General features: G+C 43.3%; 1 protein-coding gene across 2 annotated transcripts; it reads left to right on the forward strand.

Moving 5' to 3' along the window:
- The first annotated feature begins 1,531 nt into the window (after positions 1 to 1,531).
- Positions 1,532 to 9,849, forward strand: cyp26c1 (cytochrome P450, family 26, subfamily C, polypeptide 1). Of its 2 annotated transcripts, XM_086258721.1 has the most exons (7): positions 1,532 to 1,681; positions 2,416 to 2,772; positions 4,056 to 4,280; positions 4,429 to 4,704; positions 4,828 to 4,986; positions 5,805 to 6,212; positions 8,127 to 9,849. In XM_086258721.1, the coding sequence occupies exons 2-7, from the start codon at positions 2,566 to 2,568 to the stop codon at positions 8,469 to 8,471; spliced, it is 1,620 nt and encodes a 539-aa protein (XP_086114847.1). In that variant the 5' UTR covers positions 1,532 to 1,681; positions 2,416 to 2,565; the 3' UTR covers positions 8,472 to 9,849. The 2 variants fall into 2 exon arrangements, with proteins under 2 accessions (XP_086114847.1, XP_086114848.1); XM_086258722.1 differs by lacking the exon at positions 1,532 to 1,681 and having other exon boundaries at positions 1,693 to 2,772.
- The last annotated feature ends 2,215 nt before the right edge of the window (positions 9,850 to 12,064 follow it).

A 12,064-nucleotide genomic window follows, 5' to 3' on the forward strand; every position in this document is an offset into this window, starting at 1 on the left:
ATAAACTCAGATCATCAGATTTCACTTGTCGTTCATCTGTCCAGCCCATTTTAACCCAGTGCACAACAACAAGTACAATCCTGCGTGGAAAGCTGCACTGAGAGTGGAAAAACACTCCACGGGACACCTTTCAAATTTACAAAACATTTCATAATAATCTGAAGAAACTTTACTGGAACACGAGATGGTTTAAAACGATTATGATTTGTGTTTGTTTTATTTTTCTTTGATTTGTGTTTGATTTCAGAAATTAAAATCCAATCATTTTATTCCAAACCGTAAGTTCATGTCGGAGCTCTCCGGGGTTTCCCTCCCTCCCTGAGCCCAAATGCGACCAGGCTGTGCTTCTAAAGCGCTGAGTGGAATTCACACAGAACCGTCCTGTTAATAGGTGTAAAAACCAGCAGCGAGGCCGTGTTTCCATCAGTCTGCCGGGGCGGAGCTCATCCACCTCTCCGCCTCAGTTTGGATAAAAGACACCAGCTAACAAACTCTCCAATCAGCACCAGTCAAATGTAAACGCAGCGCGAGGACACGCCAACAACAGCTGGAGATGATGTGTCCAGTTTTACAAAGGCAGGTTTAATGAGATAATCCCAGTTTTAATCCACCCCCCAAAAAGAAAGAAATTACAATTATAAATAAAATGAATTTTAAATAATGAGGAAATGTTTATGTGTGTTCAAAAGAAATGACAGCAGACTGGAGGTTTGGTGGATTGGCCCCGCTGTGACCCCACGAGGCTTTTTTTTGCATTAAAAAGTGCAGATTTTGCGCCGTTTTGCGCACACAGACTGCGACCAAATCCATCGTAAATCTAGACAGCAAGCTTCCAAAGTTTGTGTTTAAAATCGTGTTACCGGCTTCATTAATTTTTTAAGAAACGCCACCTTAAAATCACACGGATCCCGTTAACAGAGGCTTGAGTGGATGTGGTCAGTCTTTGTATTAATTGAAGGAATCTGCCCGGGAAATGAAAACTGCGCTGGTGGAGTGTCGAGGAGGGATTTGAAGTTCCCTGCTGAGGCCAAATTCAAAAACGAGGAAATATCCTGTTAAATGAGGCTGTTGCTGTATTTCTGGCTCATAGATTTCGGGTGAGAGATTCTGTTTCCCCCTCTTTCTGGAGGAACAAGGATCAAAACTTATCGCTGAAATTTAAAGAAATGAATTCAAAAATATTGGGTTAAACTTTGGATCTTGCGCATTTAATGCCGGATTTCTTTGTTATTTGTTGGAAAATTTAAAGTCGAATGCAGTCGTGAATTTTTGCCTCTGATCCATTTTCTTCGCTCTGAATTTAAACGGAGCTCCTGTCTGAAACCTCTGCACAACTAATTGGACATACCTGCAGATTTCCCCTCCACTCGCTGCCACCCCCACCACACACACACACACACACAGACTGAGGACGCACTGCTGCGTCTCTCCAAACGTTTTCCTCTTTCTTGCTTCCCTCTCTCTCTGCAGCGCTGTGAATGAAACACCGAGCCCTTTTAACATATTCAAACCAACGTCACAATTGAAGGTGGATCACGCTGCTTTTTCTATAAAACCCCCTGCAGCCCGCTCACTGTGGAGGAGCAGGCATCGGTCTCTCTCAGAGGAGCCGAGAAAGAAACTTTCCCCCAAACCCTGAACGGATTTCTGTCACCGTGCGCTCAGAGGAAGCTGCTTGGAGGTAAGTTTGAATCTGAAAAGGACCGAACTCTCTAACGTCTTACTTCATTTACTGGGAAAATCAGAGCTAGAGAGCAATTTGCTGAACTTTTCCCCTCGCTCCGTACTGTAGTCAACTGTATTCAAATCCCTCTTTTATTCCTTCTGCCTCTTTTTAAAACCTGATTTATTGCCACTGCTCTATAAACTCTGTGCCGCCCGGGGGGTTAGGGTGGCTGAGCCCCCTCAACTGTACCTATAAAGGTGCATAACCTAATAGACAAGCTGGCGCACGCAAACCTGTAAAACTATTTGGAATACTTGACAGCTACTCCTCATTTTGAAGGAGCAGCGACAGCGGAATGAAGGGGAGTTTCCTCGCAGGAGAGGAGCACGTTTGTCATGTAGCTCGCCCAGAGTCAGAGTGTGAGTGTGTGCAGGCGCATCCATCCGCAATGATCGGCTTTTTATTTCTTTCAAAGGTGCGTCTGCCTGCGCAAACTCTTTAACATGCACGCAGCTTTAAAAATAATGTCAGGCTATAAGAGACGCACTCTACAGTTTGTTTTAATTGGAAAAAATGATCGCAGACGTGTGCGCCATCTCTGCATATTTCTGCGTAATGGTCGTCATTGTTTTGGTCTAACTAGCTGTAATAACTGTTTACATTGGCTCTCTCCGGAGATGAGCTGAATGAGTAATTTCTGGGGCAGCGGAGGGTAAACACACCCGGACCTTTTGTTTTTATTTGGGCAGCTTTTACAGGAGACCAGAGAAAAAAAAGGAAAAAGGAGGAATAGAAAAAGAGTTCCGGACAGACGGACAGGGAGAAGCTTTACGCACAGCCCAGACAATTTCAGCGCGCAGACACAGGTGGATGCTGGGAAACGGACCAGCGCGGAGGAGATGTTGCCCCTGCCTCAGTTTGGAGTGCTGTCGGCCTTGGCCACCGCGCTCACTTCGCTTCTCTCCGCGGTCCTGCTGCTGGCACTGACCCGGCAGCTGTGGAGCCTCCGCTGGAGTCTGACTCGGGACAAAGAGAGCCGCCTGCCGCTGCCGAGAGGCTCCATGGGCTGGCCACTGGTCGGAGAGACTTTCCACTGGTTGTTCCAGGTGAGTAAGCTCGAGTTTTTGTTTATTTATTTTTAAGCCCCAAAATGCAGGTGTGTGTTTCCTTAGCTATGCTCATCTGTTATTGGCTTCTAATCCACGCGGGACTGCTGGAAGTTTGAATAATCACGGTGTCGATACTTTGTTAAGAAACGCGGGAAGTTTCGAGAAGCAGATTGTTGTGCGGGTTCAGTTCAGATGTTGATGTGACATGTGCGGACTTTATGCTCCGCGCGTAATTCTTTGTTATGGAGCAAAAACAGAATTCTGTTCAATTCTTCCACCTCGCTCCTTCCCTCTCTGTCTTCCCTACAGAAAAGAATTCACCTCTCATCCATCCTCTCCACATCCTTACAGCTCACGCGTATTTCCCCATCTCCAAATTTTCGCCTTCTTAAATCGCTCCCACCAACTCATTAGTTTTCACTTGTTAATATTATCTACATGCACTCCTGCCCTAAAGTTTAGGGTCACAAACTGTTAATCTAACCCGAGCGGGAGGAGTGAATGTAAGAGGCATTTCAGTAAAGTCGTTAAAATCTTTAATTTGTCAGCTTAATGCACTGCATCACTTGGTGAGCTGATGCAAGCATGACTGAAAAGGAGTAAAATGTATAAAGCTTACGGAATTTAAAAAAATATCTCTGCAAGCTGTTTGAATCGCGGAGTAAAATAAGCAGTTTACTTACAAAAAGTCTACATGTGAAGGTTTGGGCAGATCCACTGTCATCCCTCAGGCACATGCTGTTGAAAATGTTTTATAAAAGTATCTCAAGCTTTGTGCAAATGGATGGTCCATTAAATGTTCTTAGATCATTTATATTTAAAGAAATGTAGGTTATTATATTATGGAGCTGTTTTAATAGTCTGACCCACTTGAAGTCATATTGGACTGTATGTTGTTTATAATTAACCACAAACTATGTTACCTAATGTAAGTTTATCATGTTAAAAAGATTAACAGAGACAGCCTGTTTTTATGTAAAATAAAATGACAGATTAAAAAAGTAAAAGTAGCTGGTTTGACCAAAATGGTGCAAAAAGAAAGATTTTCCTCTGAAAAATGTTCTTGTTCTAAGAAATGAAGATATTACTGAGGAAAAAAACAAAACAAAAAGAAACCAAAACAAGTGACACAGCTGTGTGTATTACTCCCTGCACCAAAGGACAAAAACAGAGAGAGACTCCAAGTGTTTGTATAAAAAGTTGTTGCAGTTTTATTTGGCCTAAAAGTATTAATGAGTCATTGCTTCATGACAAAGTTTATATCTCTTTCTACCCTCCAGGGTTCAAACTTCCACATCTCGAGGCGAGAGCGTCACGGAAATGTGTTTAAGACCCACCTCCTGGGGAAGCCGGTCATCAGGGTGACGGGTGCAGAAAACATCCGCAAGATCCTGCTGGGGGAACACAGCCTGGTGTGCACCCAGTGGCCTCAGAGCACACGCATCATCCTGGGACCCAACACCCTGGTCAACTCCATCGGAGACCTCCACAAGAGGAAGCGAAAAGTAAGAAGGTGTAGCAGGAAGTTGAACTGACGTTTGGATTCACAAACTGTCTGTTCTGCTCCGGGTTTCACTAAAAGGTGTTGTCTGCTGGGCACAAGCTGTGAACTTTTCATGACCCCTTTCTCTCCATTTCCTTATGTCTTTCAAGATTCTGGCCAAAGTGTTTAGCCGGAGTGCTCTGGAGTCCTACCTGCCCCGGCTTCAGGACGTCATCAAATCTGAAATCGCCAAGTGGTGCTCAGAGCCGGGCGCCGTCGACGTGTACAGTGCAGCCAAGTCCCTGACGTTCCGCATCGCGGTCAGGGTCCTGTTGGGTCTGAAGCTGGAGGAGGAACGGATCGTTTACCTGGCTAAGATCTTCGAGCAGCTGATGAACAACCTCTTCTCTCTGCCAATAGATGCCCCGCTTAGTGGGTTACGCAAGGTGGGGGAGCTTAAAGACATTATGTGTAATCTACATGGATAACGTGGTATTAAAAGCCGATTAATGTCATTCATGTTGGCTTTCACATGAATTCTTTGCAATTTGTCAATCTTTTTCTGTCAGGGGATACAAGCCAGAGAAATCCTGCACGCCCACATGGAGAAAATCATTGAAGAGAAGAGGGAGCGGCAGCACATGGACGAGGAATATAACGACGCCTTTGATTACATGTTGTCCAGCGCTAAGGAGAACGACCAGCAGCTCAGCATGCAGGAGCTCAAGGTACCAGAGTTAATGTCCACAGTGCGGGGAAGGATGTGCCAGCCTCACTTTCTGAAAGTCATGATAGGACAAGACAACACTGAGATGCAGATGTGCAGAGTGTGCACACACTGAGTGTTTTTGTGACCCACTCAGTCATATTTAACCACCACTTAGGCACAGTTTGTCAATGAGCAGGACACTCTGAAACCGGCTGGCGTCTAAAATACTGCTCCTGCACAGCACAGCGGCCGCTGCAATCTCAGGAAGTTTTTGTGATTTATGCTATCACTAAGCGATACTCGAACACCACTGTAGACATTAAAATTGATGCTAATGGTGAGAAATAAAAGGCTTTTTATGATTTTTGAAGCAATTACCAAAAGTAAAACATAAATCTGAGGCTATAAACAAACTAAAACCCAGTTTTGTGACTGAGCCTTCTGTGTTCAGCATGATGGTGGTGAATCTGTAGTCTCATTAGGTCGCTCGTTAGAAAACACCTTATATGGGAAATTTTAAAAGCTTCAGAATTTACCTGTAGGGGCAGTTACTGATTCATTTTTGGTTGTAATAAAAAACAGCCCGAGAAAAGAAGTCCATCAGTTCATACAGGTACATTTAATCATGCTAAAGATGTTTTTAATGGTCAACGCTGAGTGAAAACGATTGAGCCAGATAATTTGGTAAAAGGTCAGTCGTGCACCGATGGTACATTATTTGTGAGCAAGCTATTTGGCTCTCAGTTGACGTTCAGGGACCTCACGGGTCTGACTGTGAACCTGAGAGCAGTATGTTCAGGTGACATCCACCCAACCCATCCACCTCCCTTCTTGCAGGAAACAGCAGTGGAGCTGATCTTTGCTGCTCACTCCACCACAGCCAGCGCCTCCACATCACTGGTTCTGCAGCTTCTTCGCCACCCAGCAGTGGTGGACAAGGCCAGAGTTGAACTGGAGGCGGAAGACCTCGGCTATGAATCTCACAACAGCTGCATTCAATCTGGTGTCACCATGGAAACAGAGGAGGGCGCCACTGACGCAGAAACAACCTGCCTGCTAAACAGAGGGTGTCGGAATCAGAGAGACGAAGACGGTTTCCCGCGGTCGCAGTCTCATGTACCCTGGCTGAGCCTGGAGAAGCTCAGCCAGCTCCGCTACATCGACTGTGTCGTCAAAGAGGTCCTCCGCTTCCTTCCGCCAGTCTCTGGCGGTTACCGAACAGCTCTGCAGACGTTTGAACTAGATGTAAGTTTGAGTCTCTGGTAGGAAGATTTTACTTATTTGTATAGTTTTACAAAGAACTCAATATATTTTTATCAAATACAAAGGAATTTAAATCTTATTCATCCCAAAGGGATCATCTCCATGTCTCTGCTCCTGGAACTGACAAGGGCTGTGCGGGAAATTTATGAATGCTCAACTAAAAATACGCCAACGAGCGATTGGCTCGATTAATTGCTGATACATGATATAGAACTGTCAAATTTCCAACTAAAATACATTTAGATAACAGTCTATAACATTTAGTCCAAGCAGTATGGGTGGAGATGTGGTGTATGCAACAGGTTTGGGCTACAGTCAGCAACTGGTGCTCGCTGATATATGTGCCCCAGTAAATGTCATCAGCAACTCTCTATACTAGCTTGACACAACAAAAACTGAAGGAAGCACCGTTCTGGTGGTATTTAACAATTGTGCTTTGCAAGCTAATTATTTACATAGTTAACATGTCAAGGAGGCAGCAAACAAAACCCCAAAACAATCAGTTGCACAAAAAACCCCCCTATTGATAGACTTAGCCAATAATAGCTAATAATAGCTAATAGCCGATAGCCATCCAGTTGGTAACTACAGTATGCTTAGACAATATTTTTTGAACCTTAACCAGTACAGATGAACATATAGTTTTATCCAGTAGGTTTGGGCCAAATGTTAAATGTTCTAACTGGCTACCAGCCGCTGACGGCCCCATAAAATGTCTGTATATGTTTTAGCTTGAAACAACGAAAGGAACGTTTCTGTTTTACAAGCTCAGAGTTCAGTCCTCAATGAGGCAGACCATTAAATTAGCAAAAAAAAAAAATCACAAACTGGGTTTTGTCCGGCAAGTCGTCAATAGCACAAAGACTTGCCCAGTAGCCAAAGCTTAATAAATAATAACAGCTGGTACAAATTCTTGGACACTTTTCATACTTCTGTTGGAGTAATACAATAACACAATGACCTTTTGGGAGGGTTTTTGTTGTTTACCAATCCTGTCCGTCTAAACCCAGCTGCCTGTAGCCATTATCTTCTTTACTGTAGAAGCAAAGCTAAAGTTTGACATGTGTCGAACGCCTCCTTGTGGACACTCAGTGAGTCTGAGGGTGATTTAGTCCATCGCAGAATCGAATTGCTCTCAGAGAACTTCATGCTGGAGGCAGAGCGAACCTTGCGTCTATTGAATTTTGATTTTGGCTCTTTGTTCGGAGGCGTGGCTGTCTACGCTTTGACGGCCCCTCCTGGGAAACTGCTTTTAAAAACCCCTCCCTGCCCTCAGTGTGCCCCCAATTTGCTGCCTTCATTGAAAAAGGACAAGTGACGTTTAAAGCGATAGCAGAGGAATTTCCACCGTACTATTATAGAGCGCGTGATGCTAATTATTTCTCACGGTATTAACTTGTATAGGCACGACGTAATTGTGCTCCTGCAAATGTCTTTATGCCTGTTCGGTCAAGTGAGTGCTTCTGGAACCTAAACAAGGAAATCCTAACTCTGCAGAAATAACTGGGATTAGTTTATAGAGAAGTCTGGATTAGCAGGATAATGAGTGACTGACTGAATGAATGAAGCTGAAAACCAAATGAATGAAGAAGTTTTCAACACGCTAAAGCCTCCAGCTTTCTATGTCAGGCAGAAACTAAAAGGTCAACATCATAAGACTCTTGAATTAATTTGTATTTTTCACTTGTGAGTCTTTGATTTTGAGAATTATAATAATAATTAAAAATCATCCAAACAATAAAATTTTGACTTTTTCAATTTCAACATTTTCTCTGCATTGTTTTGTAAACCTTTGCCGACAGTGGCTATATTACCAAGGTCCAGAAACTGTTTTAGAACCCTGAGTCAGAGTTTATATCACTATCATCAAAATGAAATGCCTTTCTTATTCTGCAGGGCTACCAGATCCCAAAAGGTTGGAGTGTAATGTACAGTATCCGGGACACCCATGAGACTGCAGCAGTCTTCCAGAGCCCGGAGCTGTTTGACCCGGAACGGTTCAGCCCAGATCGGGATGAGTGCCGGTCGGCCCGGTTCAGCTACGTGCCGTTCGGTGGCGGAGTGCGGAGCTGCGTAGGGAAAGAACTGGCTCAGATCATCCTAAAGACTCTCGCTGTGGAGCTGATTGGGACTTGCAAATGGACCCTTGCTACAGAGAACTTCCCCAAGATGCAAACAGTGCCAATAGTGCACCCAGTAAACGGGCTGCACGTGCATTTTTCCTACAACTACCAGCTTTAGAGAAAAAAACAGACAAATAGACACTGAGAAACTCAACCAGGGAGGCAGTTTGACCTTTCCTGCTTCTGGGAACTCTCTAGGAAAAGAGAAAATGACCTCGCCAGTCCTGATGGTGCAGTTTAGGCCCCCTTTCATCTGCATGGACATGGGTGGGTGGGGGGTTACTTCATTTCTTCAGTGGTCTGACCCAAACCTAAGAAACGACTTTCTGTTGTAGCACAAGCACATTTTAACCATGTTACATGTTTCCCAGCATTTACTTACTTTTACACACATTTTAAGTTATTAAAATATGAAAATTTGCAGCATTTTTCCTGCTAGTTTTCAAACAGGAGATTAAGTTTTGCTGTCATGAGTGGACCGCATGTCACTAGCAATAGTTTCTATCCAGAGGACAAACAGTTATTCAGGGACTCTTAAACCCTCCCTTCACGCTACTTTAATAATCTTTTACCAGTATATTTTCTATATATCCAGTTTCAGGGACGTTTCTTTCCACTCAAATCCAGTGAAACAAACACGTGGCGTCATGATTTTCTGCTGCCTGTCTTTCCTGTTGCACTCTGCCTTGGCATCTTCGCCTTTCTGCACTCCTTCCTGATAAAATAAGCTTTTTACATCATCACTATGGACATATCCAAGTGCTACGTACTGTATATCTGCTAGCTTATATTTAGAACTTTGCCTTTGTTCACTTCTTAGGACTTCATGTTGCCTCTGAAGTGCCTCTGAGCATGGCACTGGCTGCGAGGCAGCTCCACGTGGAGAAACAAGCTTTGAAATGTGACAGTTTGATTAAGGCTGAAATGTGATTTTCTGTAATAGAACCATATCTGAATGCTCATAATGGACACTGGAGAGACCGGATGTGTGAGGCTGAACCGACAACCAGGAACTACCCGAACATAAAGTTCATTTTATACGAATGTTATCTATCCTTAACAGTGCTATTATATGTGTATCAAATGAAGTAGCATTATGAATAAGCTGTATTTAAAATGCCGATGTATCATATCTGTTGTACTTTTATCTGTAACAATTTATAGATAGAGACACTAACTAGTAAAGCCCATAACACCTTTATCACTGCTAGAACATAGAAATATTTTATTGTTTAGAGCGGCATATACTGAGAGTAAAGTTATACTTTTTATTATTGTTTTTACTGGTCTAATTCTAGGACTGTCTAATAGATGCGCTGTGAAATCTGAGGTGTGGATGGATTTGTGGAAGGAGATAGCACTTTCTTTGCTTTAAGGAGTCTGTGTAAATTTGTCCTGTTTGTGCGTTCATTGAGTGTATCACATGTAGCTGCTGTACAGTTGATGTAAAGAGTAAATTAGAAGATGCTAAACTAAATTTGTCACAGTTTGTCACATCCTGTGTCTGAGAAGAGGCCAAGAAAGCAGAGGTTTGACCCAACACGACTGTAGCTTATTCAACGTAAACTTCAAAGTAAAACTAAAGAAAAAAACATTCAATTAGACTTCTTTACAAATTTGAGCATCCAAAAGGTGTTGGTATTTATGCTAATCAAGGTTGAGATGTCTACATTGTGATCGTGAGTCTTCATAAAGTGTGTTTGAAATGTGATCCCTATTACGACCTTTCTAAAACCCTCAAATATAGCCCTTCACTACTTGTTTTTTAAATTATAAATCAGAAAACTAAAACTAGCAGAGAAGGTAACTAAAAGTAAATGCAATTTTTGAAAGAAAAAAAAAAAAAAAGCAAGAAAACTCACTCTGGAGACATCCTTCAGCCAACGTAGAGGTCCCAGATACTGCAGTTCCTCTAATGGCCACTCGAGGCTCACTTAAAAAAGTGAGTCCATCCCATTAAAGGCCATTTTACACCCAGTGGGCAGTGCCTCGTGATCGGCAGCATACGACACAGCTGTTGCTAGTCGGCTTCTGCTGGTCGTCCACCTCTTGACTTTTGTAACCTGGTGTGTGATGTCACTGCTGCTGCAGCTGTAAACAGTGTGTTTTAATGATTTATCAGTACAGCAGGTCAGAGATTCACAGATTATACAGAAGGAGATGTTGCAACAGTTTAAAAACGCAGGACAGTTATAACTTCTTCTCCTGTATCTGAACTGATGTGGCGGTTCTTGCCTGAGTGGCGACACCTATCGTCCAGGAGAATACAGCAGAATACCTGCGCTGTAACGTTAGCATAAATGGATCTGTGTGATGTTAGGTGTAGCCCAGATGAAAAATATCATACTTATTCTCTTTATATTAACTGTCCACATCAACAAGCGTCGTATTTCCTATGACCATTGAATGCACCTCTCAGTTCACCCCACGTGAGGGCACCTAGCTCAGCAACCAATCAGAGCCTACCCAGGCCGCATTGACCCTGTCAGCCAGGAAGTGAGGTGGAGGTGCATGGTGTCCCGGGTTTTTCTTATCTCAGCAAGAGGAGTGGAGGCATCTGCTACTCAAACCGAGAAATCCACGGACAAAAGAGAGGAAAACTCAGGATTGAGAGGAAGGAAAGCCAGCCTACTTACCTGCTGGAAGTCCGGAGTCGAGTGGCTGGATGAAGGAGAGAGGCAACGTCGGCTAACCACTCACCTTTCATCCGGAGAGCTGCTGCAATTCCAACGCCAGTGTGTGTTGGGCTTTTGTGAAACAGAGCAACGGTCAGGTTTTTTGGAGAGGACGGAAAAGTCCAAGGACCAGGACGATATTCTGGTTGTGATAGATGGCGAGCCAACCACTTTGAGGACGATCTACCCCAAAGAAGATACACACCACACACTCATACATTCCAGTTACACTCACAAGGACCTTTGAAGTTGGCTATCGCCAGCTTAACTCTAAATTCTTAAAGGGCCCCAACGAGTACTTTTATTTTGTTGAGTGTGCACACTATTTATTTTATTTTATACTTTATCTGTACAAATTGGACAAATACCTGTTATACTTTGTAACAATACAAGAGTGGCTACTCAAAAGTTAACATTGTGTCCAGGTCATTATTGCTGCTCAATACTTTGGCTCCATACGAATTTGGTGTCTTCTGATTCTGGCCAGGGTCTTATTACGAGCCCAAGTAATTATTGCGCTGTAATTCACCTTTATACCTTAAAGTTGGTTACAGAAGTGGCGAGCCAGCCAGGAGCCAATTGATTTGAGCATCAATATTGAGGCAATGACCAGCATGGATTTCATACAAAAGTCTGGTGTCAAAATACCTAATGCGGTTGTTGTCGCTGGGATAACACAGGTATCTGAGAAAGATGAACAGGTCATTGACTTTCTGAAACAGTATGGTAAAATCACAAGAGTCCTTTTTGTTGATGATTCACTGTCCAACTTCTACCAAAACCTGATCGTAGAATACTCTAGCAGTTCAGCCTTAGAAGGTTTAGAACCTCGTTTACCATACACATACACAGCACAAGCTGATCCCAGCATTGTCTATGAAATTAAAACACTCAGTAGCATGTACACTACCACGGTTGGGAGTAATGTTACAAAAACCTACTTGGCGGAACTCAAGGAACTAGCCAAGCTGAGTGGCAAAGACTACGGTGAGGTGCTGAAGGAGATGATGTGTCAGATTGGGGAGGATGTTGAAGC

The sequence above is a fragment of the Aulonocara sp. 'chitande type north' Nkhata Bay genome, linkage group LG13 (genome assembly GCF_057382095.1).
Source record: "Aulonocara sp. 'chitande type north' Nkhata Bay isolate Kocher_YH1m ecotype deep benthic linkage group LG13, A_spYH_male_GT1.1, whole genome shotgun sequence".
NCBI lineage: Eukaryota > Metazoa > Chordata > Actinopteri > Cichliformes > Cichlidae > Aulonocara > Aulonocara sp. 'chitande type north' Nkhata Bay.